This window comes from Lichenostomus cassidix, chromosome 2 (assembly GCF_008360975.1).
Source record: "Lichenostomus cassidix isolate B80296 chromosome 2, HeHo_3.0, whole genome shotgun sequence".
Taxonomy (NCBI): domain Eukaryota; kingdom Metazoa; phylum Chordata; class Aves; order Passeriformes; family Meliphagidae; genus Lichenostomus; species Lichenostomus cassidix.
Genome location: NC_139482.1, coordinates 66,947,249 through 66,971,641, shown reverse-complemented (window position 1 = coordinate 66,971,641; position 24,393 = coordinate 66,947,249). Strand labels below are relative to the sequence as shown.

General features: G+C 41.0%; 1 protein-coding gene across 3 annotated transcripts in view; it reads right to left on the bottom strand.

Annotated features, from left to right (window-relative positions):
• The window catches only part of F13A1 (coagulation factor XIII A chain), a 60,603-nt gene that overhangs the window by 14,779 nt on the left and 21,431 nt on the right, over window positions 1–24,393 (bottom strand). For all 3 annotated transcript variants that reach the window (XM_085051963.1, XM_085051962.1, XM_085051964.1), the window contains exons 5-9: window positions 19,069–19,187; window positions 13,330–13,437; window positions 10,651–10,825; window positions 7,021–7,159; window positions 625–728 (exon numbers count right to left, since the gene is read on the bottom strand). In XM_085051963.1, the coding sequence (XP_084908089.1) occupies window positions 625–728; window positions 7,021–7,159; window positions 10,651–10,825; window positions 13,330–13,437; window positions 19,069–19,187 (645 nt within the window). The remainder of the gene's footprint in view (window positions 1–624; window positions 729–7,020; window positions 7,160–10,650; window positions 10,826–13,329; window positions 13,438–19,068; window positions 19,188–24,393) is intronic.

The window sequence follows — 24,393 nt, the reverse complement described above, 5'->3', positions numbered from 1 at the left end:
ATGTCTGGAATAACCTGGTGGTTTGGTACTTTTAATGGCACTACAACATCCACTGTAAGTCTCAAGTGCCTGAAACACAGTTACAACTGGTTTTGGTTAAAGCAGATAATTTTGGGAGGACTCAGGTACACCACAGGCTGAGAAAGATCTCACTACAAATTTGCGAAGATTGTATTTCAAGGGCTGGAAAATTAAGGACTTGGAAGAAACAGCAGTGACTTTTCACTTTTTTCTCTCCTGCCTACTACCTGCTCATGAAGTTTAGTTAGCGCTGAATAAAATAAAGGAGAATTACTTTGATCAGGCTCCTGTACAGGTACTGTAAAATGTTAGAAGCCATCTTTGGCGACAGGATTACATCTCTTCTGTACTAAGTAGGGCCTTTCTCATGCAGGATTTTGTGTCCAGGCACCATGAGCAGTGTTATAATAAGGACAGATTTATTTTAGAGCTCAAAACAAATCAGGAGAAGGCCCTGAGGTGAGTTGTGGTTATTTGGCTCAAGAAGTTGTCACAGGCCATATGGTGCCAGATGCCACTGGCTCAGCTATCATCAGCTCATTGTTTGACACAAAGATCCCAAACATTGGAAAGTGAGCTAAGAAGGACTTCAAGCAATATTACCATCACTGGTTTCTTGAGGTGTCCCATCAACAACTTGCCATCCTCCAAAACCAACGGGAAGGTCAGGTCTGGTCATCCAAGCTTCATTCCAGCAATGATAATTCCTTAGACAAGAGATGGGACTAGTACATTAAATTCTTGGAAACAAGCATACAGACCAAAACAAATCCTGTGTATTTATGTCCTGGCATTGCTTCAATAACACTGTTTGCCAATTCAGGGATTAAAAAGTTGACTCTTTTAAGAGAACAGATTTTAGGTCTATGAGTTTGGTACCTATCTGCTAAATCCTGAAAGCCACAATCCTTCATTGTACTTTCCTGACTGCAAGTTGAAGAAGGTTTTTTGATTTTTCTAACATGTTCTAAGTGCAAATGTCTCAGAAAATATGCCAGTGCTTGGAGATTGTTGGGGTATATGAAAAGGTAAACAAACTAGAATCCCTTTCCATCCAGACACCTCCACTTCAATCTGCCTGCTAAAGCAAACTTTGAATCTTCAAGCCAATGAAACATGGTCTGCTTTACAATTATTCAGATTGAAGCTTTGGCATCTCTTCTGAAGAGATTCAGGATCAACTTCACAACATAAAATGTGTAGTTTTGTTTTCATGGCTCAAACAAGGATGCTTAGCTGGTCTTCTATGTTGGTTGAGAAAAAGACCCTGCATAGCCTTTGTAAAACTATCCTTACTGTGGACTTCTTATAAAATTTTCCCTGGGTGTCAGGGAAATGCCAATGATGTCAAATCTCCCAAAACATTCATCTTTTAATAAAACCCACCTACAGCCACTGTGGGCCAACTCGCATCTTTAGGGCACAGGAGAGTGACCTGAAAGGAAAAGTTCTGAGAGTAGTTCACCTAGGTGCTCAGGGTTGAAATGTTCTCACCTGGCTGGATGCTCAGGAAAGTTAAAAAAACAGTACAACACCATCACAGTCTGCCCCAAGTGTTTCAAAGATGAGCAGAAAAGACGGACAGATGTAACTTCCTGCAATGCTACTGATGCTCAAGGTAGAGCACACACAAGAAAAAATGATAATCTGGAAAGACAGTCTTGCAGTAAAGCCTGCAAAGTGTTTGAATTTCATTACTGAAAAAAAATAAAAGAAGGAAAGAGTAGAGAAAGGGGCAATTTTGCTTGCAAATTATACATATCCTACAGCAGATCTGAATAAAATTACATCTGTGTAGCTGCTGATATAGCCTCTAGTACACGCAATGATATTAGCAACCAAAATGGGGATTGTTAAACTCTGACCATTTCATTAATAATAGGTGAAAACCAGCTATGAAGCAGAGTCAGAAGGATCTGAAGCTTGTCTAACAAGACATTTCAAAGTGGAAATGAAAGCTTGGATCAGGGTAAAACTTGTCAGTTAGGGGAGTTAATGAAGCAGCACTAGAGAAAAAGGAATTATTCAAGGAAAATGACGCACACTCAGAGAATTTTTGATGCTGCTGTGAGTAGTCAGTGCTGAATCATGCTCACAGAACTTTGCTGAGGGCTACCCGAGAATGGGGACACACTTCGTGGAAGGTGGGTATTTGAAAACTGCTATGTCAACATATGAGAGAGACAATCCCTGCCCTGAAGCCTTCACTGGCTCACTTTGAATCAAAGTCAGATGTGTCACTGGCTTTCTATTCTGTGAAAGAAGAACCTGAAGAGCAGACAAAAGGAAAGGATGATAAAAACAAGGCTGGGAGGGGGGTAACAGTGTGGAAAATGGCAGATCTACTTCAGTTCTGTAATTAGGTAATGGTTTTTTAATATTTCTTTCTGTATTAATCTCAGGGACCAAACCTTTCTTTCTGGTTTCTATTGGTGTAGTGCTGGACATAACAGGATGGCAATTTCTTTAGGTCTGCTGCCACACAAATAACAAATACAGGTAAGGATATAGAATCTGAATGGACAGAAAGACACTATAAAGCAGCTAGCATTAAGGAAAAGAGGATGAGAGAAACATTTGCCTTTGCAAATGTAGCAGAAACTTCTCTATAGAAGTGAGCACAGCTGAGGAGCTGATTCCAGAGCCATAATTTTTTGAACTGATTCTATAATTCTTGTATTCTACAGCAAGTTTGAGACATTAAAGAAAGCAAGAATGGCAATAGAGATCAATGTAGTGACCATTAAATATTTACACAGATAATTACAGATAGACTAAACAAAGCAATGGGGGAATTAATAAAAGATGACCAGGTGGGTTTTATGCCTGGAAGACAATTCAAGAAGGGTGGTTTGTATTGCTTATGGGACAGGCACACAATGGAAGCAGCTGCTACCTTTTTGTCAAGAACAAGTTCAGACATTGAGGTCGAGAGGGGCACTGATAATATTGTTGAGAAATTCGAGCAAAGTGATCTGGAAGTAAATGCTAGAGCAGAGGTCTCAGAAGGGCTTTCTCCACAGGCCTGGACATGGATGAACTCCCATGGGGTTGGCTGACATCAGGCAAGTTTCCACTGAGGTATTGATGTTGATCTGCTTGGACCTCACAGTAGGACTGAGTCTTGATTCCCATCCAAGAGAAATATTCTTTAAGTGTCTTTATATCATCATTAACAAAGACAAGGAGAACAGACAGTACTGATAGCCCCAAATCTGGCCAGATTTATAAAAATAAATTTTGCAAAGTCTGTGTAATTTTGTATATGTGTTTTGTTGTTGGTATCATTGTTTCCTATCCTGAGGGAGAAGACAATGTTTAATAAAAATAAATAAATGTCAGATAACATTCAGAGGGAGCCCCACACTCAGAGATTGATTGCAATAAAAATCCGGGCTCCAAGCATTGCTGAAGTCTGAGAGTATTTAAGACCTGAAGACAGATCAGCTCCAGCAGTACAAGGCTAGAGTACAATAGAAATGATATATTAATAAAGAAAAAGAGCTTTGCTTCCAGTTTTCAAGAGATTATAAATATAAGTGAGAAATGCATTTTAAAAAATCATTATAAATACCTTGAGCTTGTCCTCTTAAAAAAAGAAATTAAAGAGACATTAAAAATAAAATCAAGGTTAAGACACAAGTCATTAGAAGTCAGCATGTGGGCTACCATGGAGTGTTACAGGGTAATGAAAAGAAAGGACACAGAGGAGAAATGAAAAGAGGTGTATATATTAAGTCATGCCCAAAGGGTTATGTTCACCATGTACTAATAAATGCACCAGGAGGACAAAAGGATGAACAAGGCAGTTAAACAGTTATAAGGCCAAAGAAAAGCAAATGTAGGATGGAAGGATGAAATCCTATTTATTAGGATTTCAGTGGGGCTAAGATGATTTTGAACAATCTGACTCTGTCCCAAAAGAATGCAGGAGAAAAATAGATTAAACTAAGAAGTCTTGAGAAACAGCTGGGAAAAAGAGAGGTAGGGAAGTAAAAGGAAGTGTTGAAAGTTGGTAAGAGGTATTTCAGAGATTAGGTTAGGAAAAGGAGAGATGAGACAGTGAAAATTCTGAAGCATAGCAATGATCCATTACTGGGTGTGTATGGACAAAGCGTTGAGGCACCCAGTCACTGGGTCTTGTTTCACATCTTTTATAGGCAGAGGAGGCTCCAGAAGACTTCTCCTTTACAGCTGTCTGAGCTATAAAAGGACCAGCCCCATGAGACATGCTGAGGTGCTTCTGTCTCACAGACCACATGCAAAATTGCCAAAGGATACTAACAGGAGGGAACAAAGCAAATAGCAGGACCACAGCTCTGGAGTTCAGGAGAGTAGGTTTTGATAGGTTTAATGTCCTGCTTGGAAGAATCCAATGGGTTCTGGGTAGAAGATGGATGCAGAAGAGCTGGTTGTTTTTCAAGAGTCACCTCCTCCAAACCTAAGAACAGTCCATCCTTGCATGCAGGAAATCAACCAAAATTGGCAGAGTTCCACGAGGTGGTTCCAATGAAACTCAAACATTAAAAAAAAAGGTGCTTAAGAAAGAAAGGGGAGTGAAGACAGGTGACCAGGAGGAATACAGAGTCTCTGTCTGAGCATGCAGGGACAGGCACAGGAAAGCCAGAACAGAGCAAACAAAGTATGTCAAGGGATGTGAAGTGCAGCAAGAAATGCAAGCACATCAGTGTCAAAAGGAAGACTTAAGAATGTGGTTTTGCTGTTGGACAAAGCAGGCGACCTGGTGACAAAGGATTAGGAGAAAGTATTCAATGTCTTCTTTACCTTGGTTTTTACTGATAAGATTTGCCCTCAGGAATCACAGCCCATGAGACCAGTGTGGAGGTTTGAAATAATGAAAATTAGACAAGTAACAAGATAGAGAACAGTTAAACAAACTGAACACACGCAAGTCCAATGGATCTGAAGGAAAATCTGAAGTAATCTCACAAAAAACACTGAGGGAGCTTGCCAATGTCACTGCATGACCACTCATATCTATCTTCAAAAGATCATGGTACTTGGAGGAAGTTCCTGGGGACTGGAAGAAATCAAATATTACGCTACTCTTCAAGAGAGGGAAGGAGAATCGAGGGAGAGACAGATTTGTCAGCTTCACTTTGATCTCTAGGAGGGTTATAGAGCAAGTTCTTCTGAAAAACATTGCCAAATGTATTAAGGACTAGGTGATTGGCAGTAGTCAGCATGGATTTACAAGCAGCCAGCTGTGCCTGACAAAGCTGAGTCTTCTCTGGTGAAATGAGTGACTGAAAGGACGAAGAGGAAACCAGTGTGTGGGGGTTGGTCCTTTTGATTTTAGCACCATCTCCCAGAACATCCTCATAGACAAACCACTGAAGTTTAGACTAGACAAGCGGACAGCAAAGGATATGGAGAACTGCCTGAATTCCTGGAATCAGAGGGTTGTGATCAGTAGTGATCAGTCCAGCTGAAGTTTAGTAATTAGTTGTGTACCCACAATAGATAGTGGGTCTGACACTATTTAACAGTTTCACTAATGACCTGGATTACAAAACCCGCTGTACCCTCAGCAAGAGTGCTGATACAGAAATCTGGAAGGAATGTCTGATACAACACAGACTGTACACAAGGAGAAACTAAGGCAGCTGGGACTGTTCAGTCTGAAGATGGGAAGGCTCAGTAGGATTTTATCCTTGTGCATAAATGCCTGATAAGGGAGTTGAGAAAAAAAGACAGAGCCAGACTCTTCTCAGTAGCCAAAGGACATGAGGAGAAGCAGTGAACACATACTGAAATATAGAAAAATCTGTCTGAAAATCAGGAAATACTTTTTTTTTTACTGTGAAAATGGTTGAGCACTGGCACAAGTTTCCCAGAGAAGTTGTGGGGTGTCCATGCTTGAAGATACTCAAAGCCCAACTGGATGCAGACCTGAGCAACCTGCTCTAGCTGACTGTGCTTTGAGCAGGAGGTTGGGTGACTTCCAGGGGTCCCCTCTAGTCTCAACTACCCTGTGAAGCTGTGATACAAGCTTCACATGTAAATGAACCTGTTTTACTTAGACTTCCTCTTGGTTATGGAAATCACACAAAAGATGTCACAGCAATAGGTTCAGTTATTTCCTCTACCACATAGTGGGTTTATTACAGTTTTAATACAGACTTACAGAGATTAAGTTATTAATGAAACATGCTGATGGGTTGCTATGCTAATGAGTTCAAGATATCATTGACACAAGTCAGGTATATTAACATTGAATAGGACAAGTATCTCCTGAATATAGGAATGTAGAGGTCATATTCACTGCTTCACTCTGAGAAGAGAAGGCTTGAGGGCCAATATCCCACACAGAGCATATAATCAATATATGCCACACTTCTCCTGTCAGACAGAAGACAGTAAGAGTTTGAAGAGCCAGTTAGAGGACTGCCTTCTCAAAAAGAATGTGTACACTCCTTCTCTTGGCCCTAGAGAGTTTTCTTTTTATAAATCTGGTGATAGCATTTCAGTATCTTGTATGATACCTTGACTTGTTTCTTTTTCAGCTGAACTGGGTTTATTTTGGAAAGCACCTCTTTGCAACAATGACTGTGTGCACACAATATAAAACCAGTCTACAAATGTGAAAACTGAACACAAGCAGATCAAGAAGAGTGTTTTTTCATACATATTGAGGTATTCCTCAGAGCCTGGCTCCAGAAGAATGGAAGTGCCCATCCTACCCCCTTCCATTTTTAGAGACTGCTTGTCCCTAAGGAGCACAAGCCCATTCCACCTCTCCAGTGCGCTTAAATGGGCACTGTATGGTAACATTAATAGCAGATCCCCCAGGTCTGGCCTGTTTACACAACAAGAGCTTCATGCTAGTCAGCCTACCAACAAACCCTTCATTCTGTTTCACATAAGCCAGCAGAGTTCTTCAATGCACAGAGAAATAATTACAACATAGGCATTGCCATCATGTTTTTTACTACTTTTATCATTGACACATTAAAGGCATTTTCCAGGAGGACTCACCAGACAGAATCTTTTGTAAGTCTGGTGTCCACTTTTCCTTCATCATCCAGAAAGAAGTCCACCCGTAAGTTGGCATTGTTATCATGGGCAGAAGAATAGTTGGTAATGAGTCTTGCAGGTATCCCCAAGCATCTCAGAACTGTGGCAAAGACAGAAGTGTGATGAGAAGCACAAATACAAAGACTGCATTCATGGATGACAGGATGAGAGAACAGAAATATTAATAACTAGAATAAAATGGGAAAACTCAGGCAAATCAACCCAAATAATTCCTCCTACATGCTTTTATGTTGCACATGCTAAATATTTTATTTGGTCTCAAAATTATGAGCATTCAAGACATGTAACAGTACAATGGTTATAACCGAAACAGCTGATTACCAGTAGTTTTAAAACAGCTTTGCTTAGTGACCACACTGCAGAATTTCAGGTCAAATCTGGGTGCAACAGGTCAGCTGCACGACCAAATGTGATACAAAGAAAAAGAAGTTTGAGTTTGCAAGAAACACACAATACATTAGTTCTCTTAGTATCAGTAACTCAGGAGAATTATGAGACTATGCTAAAATGAAAATTAATAGAAAGTATCTCCTTTTGATTGATTTGGAGTTTTCCTGTTTGATGTCTGCTGTCAGAAGGAATATGGAGAACAAAAAGAAAAATGTAGAAAATTATTGCTAACAGGGAAAAGCTGAATTATTTGCAGCTGAAATGACAAGGTTTGAGAATCTGAATAAAATGGATTACATAATTTATATTGCCTGCTAAATAATGGGATTTTGGAGTCAATACTCCCTTCCAATGAAAGACCTTAAAAGGAGGATTAAAAAAAATCCCCTAGCCCTAACTCTCACATCATCACAGTAAAGCACTGATGACCCTTCTTAACATTTGACAAGAGATAAATTTAGGAAATGTTGAAAAATCTGGAAATTCTACAACTATGTCTGTAGTCTGCAACAGTGCTTCAATAGGCTTCTGTAGTTTTTGTGTGCCCTGGCAGACAAATAGGCATGAAGCACGTCCCTGGTTTAGAGGAGCAGGTCTATGGGGTGGCACATCATCTAAGATATTCTAGATGACATATTTCACCCAAAAAAAGTTATTGGTTTTCAATTTAGGAACCAACATGGTTCTGCAGAAAACAACGGTTGAGGGGTTTTTTGTGGTTTGGGGTTTTTTCGGGATATTGGGGCTTTTTTTTGTTTGGTGGTTTTTTTTGTTTGTTGTTTGCTTGTTTGTTTTTGGGGGGTGGGTTTGGGTTTTGGTTTGGGGTGGATTTTTGTGGGTTTTTTGTGTTTTTTTAAGGGAAAAGATTTTTATTGAAAATCCTACTTAAAAATAGTTTCAATGCTGCAGAGTTGAACAGCCCTCCTGCTACTGCTGGGTTTTGTATATTCATTACTGTCACTACTGTGACTCCCAATAAAGTGTAACACTGCACATTCATTTCAAGTTCCTGGATGACAAATTACCTGGATGCATCCACTACCATATGTACCTATTGATTAAACTTAATTCAAGTGCCCTCCCAGGCTTCCAGCACATGAGCCATCAGGGCTCATTGGAAATAATTTGTCTGACAATTTCAAGATTAATGACCATTTTTCGGAATGTTTTAGCATTTTTAACAGATGAGTATCTGGAGTGTACAATATAGTAACCTTGGAAAGCTGGACTGGTCACAATGATAAAACATCGACAGCTGAGAGAGACTTAAAACCACCTCAAAACAACCCTGCTAGCTGCACATGATTTTTTGGACCTTTGCTGTCCCCTGTGCAGTGGTCAGCAGCTGGATGTGTCAGTGGCTATCATCAGATCAGCCACTGGACAATATTTTAGTTTCATAATGCTTAACAAAGTTTAAAGTTCAGCAGTCTTTGCAGCAGTGCAAAGTGCCAGGTCTCTGACTTGACTCTAACTTAGTCAGCAAGCCAAGTTAAGTTTTGGCCCAGATAAATACGCCTCTCCCTCTAACACAGCAGGCTCCCGGCCTCTGCTGCATCGCCCCAGTTTTACAGTGGCCTGCAGGCAAAATATTGCATAGTGGTGATTCAGGGCAAGTGTGGGGGGAAGGTGGGAGAACTGCTGTGTGTGTGTGTCTGTCTGTGATCTAGAGAAATCCAGATAAGGCAATGGGCAGAGAAGACAAAGTGGCCCATGGAATCCACTGCAAAGAATGGCATCCAGAAGAAATATTTGCATGAACATTTTTGAGTCCATTGTGTTGTGCAGAGGCTAAGGAGCATCAGGGACAGACCATGAGGCCTCAGGCAGTGAAGGAAGTACCCCAGGTTCTTTGGATGTAGGTGACTGCTCATTATCCCACTGCACCAAGAATAAAATTAAGCATTTAATGTTTTGAAAGATGGAGATATTGCCAATGACGAGTGACATTTCTCAGGTGTTGATGCTGTTTAACATCTTTGTCAGTGACATGGACAGTGGGATTGAGTGTACCCTCAGCATGTTTGCCAGTGACACCAAGCTGTGTGGGGCAGTCAGCATGCTGGAGGGAAGGGATGGCATCCAGAGGGACCTGGACAGGCTGGAGAGGTAGGACTGTGCAGACCTCATGAAGTTCAACAAGGTCAAGTGCAAAGTCCTACACCTGGGTCAGGGCCAAGCACAAATTCAGGCTGGGGAAGAATTGAATGAGAGCAGCCCTGGGGAGAAGGATCTGAGAGTGCTGATTGACAAGAGGCTCCACATAACCAGTCAATGTGTGCTCACAGCCCAGAAAGGCAATTGTATCCTGGGCTGCATCCAAAGCAGCGTAGCCAGCAGGGCCAGGGAGGGGATTCTGCCCCTCTGCTCTGTTCTGCTTGTCTCTGCTCGGGTGAGACCCCCAGCTGCAGTGCTGCCTCCTCCTCTGGAACCCCCAAAACAAGAAGGAACAAGGCCAGAAGAAGCCACAAAGTGGATTCCTGTGTATTAGCAGATGGTGTTTGTAGAAAGTGCTAGACAGTCAAAATATGGGACCAATCCAATGCTGCTTTCCCCAGTGGTTTTATGACCTGCAAGACTCTGTTTGCTGCAACACTGGAACTCTAGTTTGACCAGTGTGTTTAGACTTAACCTTGGAGTGCGAGACAATTCATAAACTAGGCCATCATTTTCTCCATTTTTCTGGCTCATAAATTTCATATAACATATTGACAATGCTCAGTAAACAGGTGCAGGGACAGTACACCTCAATTTTCCTAGAAACAATCCTCAGTAGGTGAGATTTGACCTTTCTGGAGCAGAAACACCATCACATATCCCATATGGGGTAGTAATTTAATATTTTAGGTCTAGGTGACAAGCACCTAAATTATCTAAGATTTCCAGACAGAAATGTGGACTGTGCCAAAGCACTCAACTTTCTCTCTCTCAGAGTTACCCTCTTGAGTCACTGAATACATTTCACTGAACCAATAAATAGTTAACAGATTTGTGTGGACGAGCAGCTGACCTGAAGGACACACCAGACGTTTATTTAAGGACCATCTATTTAGCCATGTATTTTTAAGTATCTCTACTATTTACTTCTGAATAACTAGGAAGTATTTTAGTTAGTTTTACCTAAAAACACTTTAAGCAGGACCCAAATGGCAGCTTGGAGCTTTTCCCACTGATACTTACATGTGTTGAAGACACCAGCGAAGACCCAGCATTGGCCATATCGGACAGGTTGCTTAGAACTGTAATACTCCAAGAGAATGTCCACACTTCCTGTCCAGGCTGAAGGTGCAAGACCATGAGCGTATGTATTGTCCCAGGATCCAACAAGCACACCATTGTCATCCCTGGAGTTAATCTAAAATCAAAGGAAATGAGCAGTAGGGATGTCAGAGATTGAATAATAAAAAGCTCCCTAACTCAGCAGACCAGTAGGATTGGAGAGAGTGAATATAGTCAAGTTTAGGCTAGAAAGTATGAGAGAAGTGTTTTGTTATGAAGGTAGGGGATAAATAGGACAAACTTGTTAAGGGCTTTATATTCTCCATCACTGAACAATTTTGAATGAAATCAGACACTTAAGAATAAAGCTGAAATCAAATCACCACACTGAGTATCCATGTTGCCAGTTTAGTAAGTTTTATTAACATTAAACATGCTTACTGCAATGTATTTTTAATAAATGCAATCAATTATATACTGATAAGCAAACCTCAGAAATATTAAGCTGTATTCTTTCCATCATCTGTTTTCCTGTCCATTTCAGCCCAGAGATTTTAATAAAATCCCTCCTGATTTACAGCAGATTGAGAGGAGAACCAGTCTACTGTTATTTTTAGAGTAGAAACTAATTTCTTTGGTCTGGCACACATGAAAACAAGAAGGAATTTGCTGTGTAAGTTTTCCACTGGTAAGATTATACAAAGCAAAGAGTTTTGCTGACTAATGGCTATACTGATAGGCATTAACGAGCAATATATCTCCTAGCTGCAATTTGAACCAAACCAGTTAAGGCTGTGCAAAAAGCTCATTCGCTCTGTACCTTTTAATTATGCTAATGTCGAACAGCCACACGCCAGCCAAATAAATCACAATTCTCATTTAAAAGCATTTGGCCGCATTAACTACTATTTTATAATTAGAAAATCGACTTCCCGTGAACTCTAGGACTGAACAGAGATAAGTATTCAGAGTCATAACCAAAGGGTTAAGAGGTTGTGCCCATCTCATTGGTGTAGGAAACATGCCAAGAAAAGAATCATTTCAAGGACAGGACAGCATGTTGATCTTCAGGCTCTACTCTGACTGTAACAAGTGAAAGAAGAGAGGGACTTTATCTGTTCTGCCATACTGGAAAGCCTCAGAAGTATTCCAGCATGGGGGGCATGTCCTCAGACTAGCTCAGTTCTACCACATTTCAACTTGAGCAAGAATGAGGTTAAGGAACACAGGTGGGACTTCAGCACCTCTTGCCCATTTATTACTCAGGTCCAGATTTCAGATGACCAAACCCCTTACCCAGCTATAGCCTAATTCTGCAGATTAGGCCTGAAGTCTATTGAGTCCTGGATTTCCAATGGTGAACTCCTCCACCTCTCTAAAATTTTTGATTGGCTCAAAACTAAGTAATATCCAAACCCTATTTCGCTTCATAAACTTTGCGCTATTCTGTCCTGAGGGCTGCCACAGTCCTTACATGAGGAACCTTTTATATCCACTAGCTCAGGAATGAGGAAACCACACTTGAGTCTTTCTTCTATCCAAAAGTCCGAAGCTGTATGTCTAATGTCTTGGGTGAAAGAACTAACTAAAATGCCAAAAGACAAAGAGAAGTAGAGTTGTTCTCAATACTTCTCACTGAAGCTATTCTATCTAACATGATGCCATGCAAGATTGAGAGGCTGGAGATCCCGCTTCAATGCCATCTAAGACAAAGAGCTCATTTTCTTAAAGCCTGGGAAATGCTATAACAAATGTGTTAAAGGATCATCCATCTCCAGCAGCCATGTTTTGTGGACAGTCTATTTTAGTAGCTGGCTTGGGAGAACATCTAATTACTCTAGCTCAATGACTAGAGTATTATCCTGGGAAGCAGAAAGCATCAGTTCAGACTTCCAATAAGGCAAAAGAGAGGACTCAGCCTCTGTCTTCCACACCCTAGATGAGTCTAGCATCTCGAATATTAGGGATGGGACTGCTCTTGCACCCATGGCATGATTCCTAGTGCCTAGCAACTTGAAAAAATTGAGGTCTGGAAAGTCTTCTCCTTGGTTATTTTAGGTACTTTCATTCTGAGTGGGGTATGTTTTGTGAACCTCATGTTTAAGAGGACAGTTCCCACACTGTTTTCTTCTGGAGCCAAAGCAGCCCACTTATATAACTGTTCTCAGCCTGATTAGGTTATTTGGGGCCTGAATCAGACACAACAACATGCACCATTGCAGTGTTCTAAGACCCCACTGAGGTTACTGCTGGAGTCCACATAATGTCCCTCAGTTCCCCATCCAAAATTCCACCCATCACTGTATTTTCCATAGCAGAAACAGCTTTCTCAATTATATCAGCTACTGGAAAATGAGCACATTGTCACATAAGAAATGCTTATGCCTGGAGTGCAATGTCTAAAAGTGGCTTTCCCACCAGTGAGGCACCATTCTCAGGACTAGGCGATCAGCCAACAGAAGTTGCTTGAACTTTAGTGGAGAGAAATAAAATCTCAGACCCCAAAATTGACAACTGTCAGAATGGACAACTGATCTGTTGTGTGTTGTAGAGAGCACATCAGGGCACGAGGGCCAGTTAAACCAGCCCGGTTCCAATTTATGAGCCACTTCTAACACATATTAGACATTCTTTACATACCACTGCTGAGGCAACACGGCAGATTTTGATTGGGTTTCCACGACCAGAGAGCTCCAGTTCTGCCTTGTCCATTAGGAACAGGCAAGCATCCAGAACATTTTCTTCAAACTAGATAAAAGAATACACAAAAGGGAAACAGAGGAAAAATTGAGTAACTTTTTATTCCAAAAAACACACGCAAAACTATTTTTCCCTTTTGGTATAATGGCTGATCAGCTTCAAAATTAGCTGGTCATATGAAAGCTCTGTGTTTAACAATACAAGTTTTCTTCTGGAATAATCACTCGTGTGGGGGAAAAAAAAAGTGAGAGGCTGTGAAGGAAGATAGTATAATTTTCAATTCGATCTCAGTCAAGTTTCCAGAAGGTTGAAATGACAACACAGACTTTCTGACAGGACATAAATTTTTAAGTGCTAACAAGTATATAATAGGAGAGTTTTATAATAATAACTACAAGAAGCTTGTCTACTCGCAAAGGACTTTATGTCCTTCACAGATTCCAGACCTGCTAATTTCAGGACTTCACCAATACAGTGGTGCATTGCTGGGAAGTTGAGCAATAAGTGGTTTGCCAGTGGTAATATGAAGACACTTGTATTTCAAAGTTATTTTTAAAATCTGTTTAAAATTGACAAGCCAAAAACTGATTATATGAATTAATCCTGGTCTACAAAGCTTAGACATCAAAAATACCAAGTGACCTAAAGTAGTCTTCTTCAAAAATAGAGTGAAAAGGTACATTTTTTTCAATCTAGCATGAACAAGCACAAGAATGAATTGAGGGCAGAGGTGCCTAAATAGACCAGAAACCATTTGTCACAGAACTTGCCCTGCAATGTATTTCATTTTCCTTAGGAGAAACTGCATAGCAAAGGGAAATACCTCTGTCCCCTGGAAAATGGTAGGAGACAGGGAAATGCACAATAATAAAACAGATACCTTCTAGATACACAAACTTATATTAACATTAAAGGCTGTGACAGAAACTCCATGGCGTTAGGTTTTATGTTCTGTGCTTGCATCCTGAAAGATATGATTCATGCTAACAGGATTTTTGCTCTCATGCTGCTACTAGAGCTGGATTGATTTTCTAACTCTCTCCAGCCTGGCTTAGGGCTCTGTGGCAGATAAGGCTGTCCTGAGTTTTGCCTCCTGAAGAAAGTGAGCAAGACCCCAGGCCAAGCTGCTGCTTTGGCAGTCTGGGCAGAGGACAATGAAGAGGTCAGAGAACTGAAAAGGAAGCCCTAAAAGAATAAAGACTGCTGCTGATATTGCAGGGAAGATGGGAGGGATTGAAGTGACATCCTAGGCAGCAGCTGAGCTCTGGCATAAGCCAAGAAAAGGGAAGCACTGTCATGTTTCACCACCTTCAGACATTTCCTGGACAGCAGAAGTCCTCTGCTTCTGCCTTGAGATCTGCTCCACTGCAATAGGGATCCTTTTCAGCAAACATCCTCCAAGGCAGCACACCTCTCTCATTATCACCCACACTTGCACTGTATTACTTTCTCTGGGGCAGGCATTTACTAATGATCACCTTATAGTCTGAGAAAAACTGAATTAATGGTTTTAGGGAACACGGAAACAGGGATCAGTGTTCTTCGGCATTTGTCAGAGACCTACTACTATATTTTATCATTCCTGGGAAGCTGAACAATTGCACATCCCAGTCCACTCTACTGGGATGTGATGCAAATGATGTTGGGTGAATGACTGTACTGTGGAGAACCTCCTTCCCAATGAGAATCTTCACAACAGAACTCTGGGCCCTCACAGCCATCCTTCCTGGGTCAAATTCTCTTTTCTTCTGGTCTGGCCTAACAATCCTTTACCAGGATCAAAATCTGCTTTCTGCTCTTCAAGTCATCAGACCTGGGTTAAATCAATAAGAAGTTTACCCTGCAAATTAAACTTTTCTCATCTACAATTTATGAGACACTGTCAATCTTGCCAGCATATACAGAACAAATAAAGAGGAAATAAATTGCGATCAGGCTTGTTGCCTTCCCCCTTAGCATTTACAAAGTGACATGAATGCTTGTGAAATAACTGAATTAACAGGGAAGAGAGAGGACAAGCTGCAAGGCCTAGCTGGCTTACACTGTTTCAGTAGCATAGCATGCAGAGTAGCCTTAACACTAAAGCCAGTTCTGCCCTTCTTGACTATTCAGGGATTTAAAAAATATTAAATCAAACTAAATCAGTTTCCTGCCCTCACTCTTGGCATGAGAATTCTATCTAGAGGGAAGTGGAATAGAAACATAACAGTTATAAGGCTGAACATCTCTGAAACATCAGAAGAACCAGAGCAGCAGTTGGAAGACTGGACAGCTGAGTGAACCTGAGCCAGGCACAGGCACTGCCTGCTCCACACAAGCTGAAATGAAAATAAACCTATTTCAGGAGCAAGGAACTTTGGCAAAACTATGTGGAAAAGACTGCAGGTGGAAGACAAGGCATGAGAAAACACACAGGTGAAGTGCACAGAGATGTGCCTTGTGTTACAGAGGAACCTTTTACACGTAGCTGTCCTGGGCATCCCCCTTCATGCCAACCTGTTTCTAATAGAAGACCTTCCATTTAAGTCAAAGTAAGAGGGGCTGTATCACCTTTTGCACTGGTTAACTTAAGGCTGTTTCTCACAGTCAGTTGCAGGCAGATGTGATCTCATTTCACCTGTGGTCTGACCTGACCAAATATATGTGCTGTAGAATTCCATGGGCACAGAAGGTCTCCAAGCTAAAGCAGATCAATGTGTGGACATGAGAGAGGTCAACAGAACTCTCTGCCCACCTGTTTTATGTTCTTTTTCTCACAAAAACAAAAATCAACATTAAATGATCACTATAGTTTCCAATTTCTGATATTTTTCAGCTAGAGAATTCCTATGTGTCCAGTTCTTTTCCAAAGCCAAATTTCTCCTAAATCCTTCACGGAATTTTCTGAGTGACTGCCTTTTACAGTTTCTTAGGAGGGATCACAGTCATGTTACAGGGAACACCTCCATCCTCATTCATTGCATCCATGTTTCAAGTGTTCTGTTGTTTTTTCTTCCTCTTACCATGTTTCTTGCCTTTCCTCCTCTCATGTTGATGTTTCTTATCACAGGCAGCAGCTGTGAGAACAATCCCCACTAGTTACCCAGTTTTGAACAGTATGTTCCTGTTTGATTTACAACCTGAGTTGAAGTTTCCAGCTGTCATTGTCCTAAGCAATTTTTTAGACTAAGAATAGTACCATGCAGAAGGCTACCTGCATTTTTGTACATGACCATATACCTTTCACCTCTGTGACTGTATGTGGCCTTGTGCTTTTTACTTACATGCTGTAAAGGGCTATGTATCACGTATATAAAAAACATACTTGGATGATGATATAGGCCTTGCTGCTAGTACTTTTACCTGCTCCCAGCAATGCTCTTATTCTTAACATCTAGGATTGCCAAAAATGTGGTTTTAATGGTTGGAAATGGACAGGGTAAGATCAGGAACATTATGTCCTCCATTTCACTGAAAGTAAGGGAACCAGAAGAATATTTCTCTATTGCTTTGCAGTTTGACATGTCTGTTAAAGCCATACAAAATAATCAATTCCATTAAAGCTCTTGGCCTGGGCCTGCTGAGATGCATCTGCCACATTCAGCTTTCACATGGGCAACCAATAGCAAAATGTGCACCACAGCACAGAGTGGAAATCAGGCTCTCTGATTTCAGCCAACAGAGGAATGAAAGCACATGACAAAGGACTATGGAATGGCCCTAACCTCCCAGACAGCACTACCTCCTAGAGAAACCAAATAAATAATGCAGTTTCTCAAGGGAGGCTGGTGTTTGTGTCAGGAAGATGCCAGATTTGCAGAATATAAACACCTCAGGCCAAGCCACCATAGGCCATAAATTTAGCATCTTAGGACATAAACCCAGCATCTGGTTTAAGCAGCACCTTCCACCTCCAGCCACTTACTCCCCTCTCTCCCTCCCCCTTACATCTGACATGGAGTGAATCCCAAATCTAGGAAGAGAGCAAGCCCAAGAAATAACCCAGGGGGAAAAAAAATCAAGGAGATACTTTTTCAGCTAAGTCAGCTCTCCAGTCTGAGTCCCTGAATAACTGCACAAGTGCTTGCAGGGGGAAAGAAGGGCCAGGAGGGGGCATTTTTGGTCAGCTGAAATGCATGCCCAGCTTTGGCCTTGGGATCTGGTTCCACAGCTCTTATATCAGAAGCACCATCAGCTTGTGGAATTTCTTCCCTGCTCCTTATTTAAGGTGGTTTTTTATCTCAGTCAGGAAACCAGTGAGACCCTGCAAACAACGGCACTGACACAACCAAAGGAATGGTGCAGAGGCAGGAACTCCCTAAGGCAGTGCTGCTGCAGGAAAAAAACAGATGAAATTGTACCCTTAAATAAGGAAACAAGAGAGATGTGAGTTCAAAGAGCTCTCCAGGGCAAGCACACTGGCAATCCATCCAGCTCAAGCTTTGAGGTTGTATTTAGCTGAGGGAGAGAGAAAGCAAGATGCAAGGCCCCTTCTGCAAGGCTGTGCTGGGGAGGTGCCACAGAAACCGAATGGATCCACCTCTAGAGTAGTAAGGAAATACTTCAATACCCCCTTCATTGTGCTGTTGTGAAAATCTAGGAGATGAGTTCAACATGTCCAATATCTGTCCATTGGAGCCTCTCTGAGTGACATCTAGGATAACAGTTTTGCTATAATTTTGATTCTGCTTGGCACTGCCTTTTTCCCATTCTAACACAATAAATTAACTCTTCCACCCCCTAGGGATTTTAAGGCTGGTTAGCTCTTACGAGAAGGTTGAGGTAAAATAGGCAAGTAGTAAGTCTGGGACAAGGGGTAGTGGTTTTAAACTAACAGAGGGTTGGTTTAGATTACATATAAAGAAGAAGTTTTTTACAATGGGGGTGGTAAATAAGTGGAACAGGTTGCCCAGAGAAGCTGTAGATGGCTCATCCCTGGAAGTGTTCCAGGCCAGGTTGGACAGGACTCTGAGCACCTGGTCTAGTGGAACATGTCCATGTCCATGGTGGGGTGGTGGAACCAGATGTTCTTTAAAAATCCCTTCCAACCCAAATTATTCTGTAATTCTATGTTATAGAAGGTACACCAATACTCCACTCCAGCCTAGTGGAGGGTGTCTCTGCCAGACTGCAAGAAGCCACTGGAGACTGATATTATCAAGTCCAGGCAGCAAAAGGGAAAGATTCCCCTAGAATTTAAAATTTTGTGACTAAATCCTATTTTGTCATAGGAAACTTGTGACTATGTGACCCCCCAAGAAGATCAGAATTATTTCCACTAAGTTTATAAAACTGAAAAGTTATAAAACAATACAACATTCTGTCAAAAAATGAAAAAAACCCAAACAAACAACTCTACTTTTCACAAATTGATTTGATCCTGAAGAAACAATAATGCAGCAACAGAAATACCTCTGCCCTGTGGAAACCTCAGCTAATGATTATAACTTCCAACAGGCAGCCTTTTAGTATGTGAAATATGCCCCTGAAACAAGGTCTTTAAATATCAGCTATTATAGCATTGCTTTTCTGGATTAGGCATATACCCACCTCATACAATTTTAAAATGATACCCCCTATCTTTCTGAAGGAGAAACCAATAATGCATTCCAGAGCCCACAGTCTCAGCCACAGTCTGGTGTCAATTAAACTCTTTTGCTGTCCTACTGGGAGCAGCCAGAGAAGACCAAAACAGCTCACCTGACCATAACTCCAGCTTCTTGATTTTATATCTTCGGCGTTTCCATGGAATACAATGCCGACATCATTCAGGACATATTCTTCCCTTTCTTTCTCGTCATCCAGATACACAGCATCCACTGCATTAGTTTACCAAAAATAATGTTAGCACAGGCATTTAATTTTCATATAGGACAGATAAAACATATTAGCATATAATGCAGTCATCTTTGATGGAAAGTACCCCTCTTCCATCAAACAAAACATTACTTTCTTCAACAGAGTACAGGAATAAGGAGGTAGTGACCCTAGTTAGGAATATGATACACAACTTAAAAACATGCAAGATGGAAAAATGCTGACAACTCCTGCCTGTTTTCTCAGGATCCGCAAAGTATTATTAAAATGTCACATCTTATCAAGAATTTTATGATTACTGTGTACAACTGATTTAAAAGTTGGAGCACCATGATGCAATTCTGCATCTGTACAAACAGATCAAAGAACAATTTCAAACCTATTAATGTTAATGGAAAACAGCTCAGGTCAAGAGATCTAAAGGAAAAGCTGTAGTGCATTAAAAGAAATGGAATACAGTTTTTATAACATATTAAGAGAAAGGTTTGATTGCCTTTTCTGAACATTAGTTATTGACTGGAGTATCCCTTCGCCACATAGCTTGACTGACTAGGTAATATGAGGAAAAATTCAAGTGTCTAAGTGAGAACTGGAAGTAATTGCAAGAGACCTTTATCAAAACATATACGAAGGGTACATTCTATATTGGACTTATATCCAAAATCAAGATCATATGCATGGACCCTCAACTTGCACACATGATTTACATACACAAATAACTCATTATTAACATTTATAAGGAACCCTGAATGACATGAAACTATTCAGACATACACAGGTAAGCATGAAGCAGGTAATGGTGCTGTGAAGCTAGAATAGTTGAAGATTTCTTTCTCATGCCAATGCTTGTATTTGGAGACAAAGAGCTACTGGTTAACAGCTAATATAATGGGAATTAGTTAATTTGAGGAAATCAGTAACATGGTACCTGATACCAAATTAAAGGAAGCAATAACTTCTGACAGTTTGATATGAACAAATACAAAACTACCACTCACCAATGTCACAGTAGATCTCTTCAGCACCCCACTACAAATTACTAGAGGATCATTTAACTTTTAAAAGCCTATTGATTTGTTGTATTTTGTTGAAATGCAAATCAGATTTGCACTTCCTTGCAAACCTCATCCTCAAAAGCTTCTTAATTTGTCCATGAAAATGCAATTTGACAGAAAATAAGCTAAAATCTGAGCCCTCCAAAAAAACCCAAAAACCAGTGATGAAATTCACACTGACCTCAGCTAGGTGAAGGGCTTTGCCAATACACACACCTGACCCTTCTGGAAGTTTTGTTTTCCCTAAATATATATTAATATTTCTATGTCTGTACATAGGTAAGTGATTATGCATAGATATGTAACATAATAACCTCCACATTGGTGTGCAAAGAATGATAGAGAAGCAGATGTTAAATACAAGAAGCCTATACAGCATTTAAGGAGATCAGTGCTTGCCATTATGCTTTATGGCAGTTGCTGTACAGGCTATGACCACTGTGTCCAACTCTGAGCAAGAAGAGGAAGAGCAGGTTTTATGGAGTTTTACTTAAGGCGGGAAGGTCTGAGACCCACTTTTGTGATTGACAGGGTGATGTTATTCACCTGGCTTCTAAAGGCTGGGCTGTTCAGAAGGTTCTTTATAAGCTTTTTACCACCCATGGCCCTGTCAACCTGTACCCAGGTACAAAGTGGATGGTCATGGGTTTAGTATACTCAGAGGCCACAATGTGAAAAAGTGTTAAAACTTGACAGTGAATGAAAAGGCTGCAGTCATTTATGCAAGCAGGGACTCTCAAACTTATGAAACTGTATACTACATGAATTTTTTGTGGTCCAACAAGTTCTGCATAACATGCCACAAAAAATATTGCAGACGATACAGATCCTCCAGGCTCTGTTTCATTAGGCTGGATTTGCCTGATCTGCCCATTGAACGATTATCTGCATTCTCTCACTGAGCTCTGGATTTTATTAAAGCCCATCCATACAAATAGCACAGAGGGTTCATTTAGAGAAGGAGAATTCACACCTTCTTCTGTGCAGTTACACATTCAGTGAAGTGTGTGCATATGCCTTCTTGACAGCTGTTGTTTTCTTTTGGGGATTAAAAATATCAACATTGATCTTGTTGGTATCAATTGAGATGCTTATGTTATTTTGAGACTGCATGATCTTTGCTAAATCAGATGAAAATTGATTAACTTCTCTGTCGATTATTTTAAATATTTGTGGTTTTGATAAGGTAAAAAGGTCTTCTATGTTTCACAGAGAAGCCAGATGCTTTGATTTTTGACAGCTTTCACTACCCTTGAGACAGTTTAGAAGAAACTATGAGGCATTTGTGACTACTTTGATGCTAAGCATGCTCTACATAATGCAACTCCTAATTATTTTGTGCAAGTGAAGGCTCACATCTGACAAACAGAAGAATTCCACAGAAATGTGCTGGGTTTGTTTGTTCTTTTTCTCTAGCAGTTCAGGAGGTTTTTTTTACTCACTTCTTTTATCCTGGGAATTTACTAAGACACCAGCAGTGCTACAAAGAAGCAAATTAGCTTCTATGCTACTCTGTTTGAAGTTGGGTAAGGTTAAAATAACACTTCACGTGAAGAGAGCACTGCAGGCAAGGAATCCCTTGCTAAATACATGAGGAGTGCAGAGTAACCCTTTCTACTTGGGAAGATGAATGAACACGAGAGGACTCTACCCAGTATGGAGGGACCCCAACCCCAGCACTGCAACCCTGTGATGCTGGAAAAGCCATTTCTTCATGCAGACAGTGACAGCTGAGCACATCAGCACCAGCAGATGGGTGGAAGAGGGAGCAGCAGGCTTGCCCTGAGCTCCCAGCTTTCCTTCAACGTGAGCTTGCGTAAATCCAGGAATGTAAGGCTGGGCCTCACTGGAACCACAAAACTTCCAGGGCTCATGTTGGGAAGAGGTCAATGCTGCGACAAACTCCAAGCTGCAAAAGCTAAATACAGTTATACACAAAAACCTCTCAACCCAGGATCAAGACCAGGATGATGCTTTGAATAGTGCTAGTAATTGACTACATTAATGTAGCAGAAGAATGAAGCTCTATGTGAATTTTGCCCACGTGGAATCTATGACACAAGCAATTAAATTTAAGATTTACCTATAAAAGCAATAAAATGTTATTGGGCCAAATTTGGATGACGGGTAACATGTAAGAGGAGTCCAAAGTCAACCACATGTTACTAATCCTCAAACTGCATCAGAATATTTAAGCTGAAGAAATGTGCAGCTGACTCAATAAAGTTGCAATATATTTAACTGTTTAAATGTAATCCACTTTGTATGAGGCTTGGGTGAGCGAAATGCACACCTCAGCCCACAGGGTCTGCAACTTACTCAGCTACACTATGCACCTCCACCTGTGAGAGAGCCACAGAAGTCAGCACAAAGTCTTTTCCTGATGAGCACTTAATGCTCCCCAGAAGAAAGTTGCAGGGACTCAGCACCTGCTCGGAAAGAACTCACAGCTCCTTGGAAAGAGCTCACAGTATCCAGATCAAAGGAGCTCCTCTCTGCTTTCATGTAGTCTGATATTGCCAAGAGTTTAGTTAAATTCCAAGAAGTTATCCTTAACTACTTGCCATTTGTATCTTCTGTTCCAGAACTGAAGAGAGCTCTGCATGCCCAAAAGCACATCTGTTTTATCCAACTATGTCAGCTGGCTGAAGAAAGGATTCTGCCTCTCCTCACAGACTTTACCTTGCTTATTAAGTAATGAAAATTTCACCTGAGTAACTGAAATCTCAATCCACTAATTGGGTGAATTCCCAGATATTTGGACCTGGTGTATATAATTTTGCAGAACCAGGCCCTGTGCCTTTAAAGTATTCTTGGTGATCAGCCTTAAATGTAGCTAAAGGGATTAAAATATATAAAAGCATATGATGATTTTGGAAGCAAAGTACTCAGTAGCTTGACTGGTAAAGTATTCAAACTTCTTCTGAAGCAGCAGGAAAAAAACCCACCCTTGCCTGGGAAAATATGCCAAACTGAAGTATAGTGAGAAAAGGAGCAATAAGAAAGGGCACAAATGCCTCTGTCTTAAAGAAAAGCTCATACTGACATATTGATGTTCCTCCAAAATGATGAGTCGGAAAGCTGCACTAGGCACTAGAGCCCATACGCTGCTATAACAATCCCCATTCATTCCTGGCATCAGTCTTCTCTCTTTTTAATGAGGCTTTTCACTCAGACTTTTCTGCTTAGCTATTAACCCAGCAAACAAGTCTAGAAGATTTTCAAACTATTGTTTTCTCTGCACTTTAACTCCCTCAGTTTTTCTACCCTTTTGTCATTCCACTGAAAGATCTTTTCCAGCCAGAAGAAAAAGCATGAAGAAACAGTCCCTGATTTTCTAACACAAGGAAAGGAGGGAAAGACAGATATAGGAGCCAATTAGTCCAAACTACCTAGGAGCAAAAGTAGGAATAAGAAATGAGAATGCATCCAAATCCAAATGAAACATGCAGGAAATGAAATCTACAGTAGTCAGCAAGAGACAGGACCGAAAGCCATTGAGACACATCTGAAAACATAAGCTGCAGAGGAAAATGTGGTCCCCAAGTTGCCTCCCCTGGATCTGGGGTCACACAGCAGGTCTTTGCTGCCCAGAGACTCTCTTTTGCTTTCCTAAGACAGACCTGCTTCATCAGCCTTGCTGATGCCTGCTGCTGGAGGCAAGTGCTGCATGTCTTGCTCCCTGTGGGTTTAATCCCATGTTGTGGTTTTAATTTTGCTGGCTTTTGGACTCATTTAGCTCAGGTATGAGGGAGAGAGGGCGCAGGAGAGTAAAGTGTCTGTATGCCATGAACAAATGTGGATCAGTCAGCACATAGAGTTGCTGCACAAGGAGATGTGAAGTAGGGATTTATTTTCCATTTTTCCTTCTGACTTACACCTCACATCAAGTTGTGTGGTCCTAGCCACACCACAGTGACGTAGCCAACCCCACCCCATCACATTTTTTCTCCACATTAGGGCTTCCTGCAGCACTAGCTGGTTGTCTGCTAATCATGAGGCAAACCGAGGCAATTTAAGAAGCTATTACCTTGGAGTTTATCAGTTTCCAAAGATGTGCTGAGCCACTGCAGAGTCACTGTGCTGGCTGTTACAACATCCAGGACTAAAACCAAGTAGTGCTCTACCTTTAGGTGGAGAATTGCACCTCCCT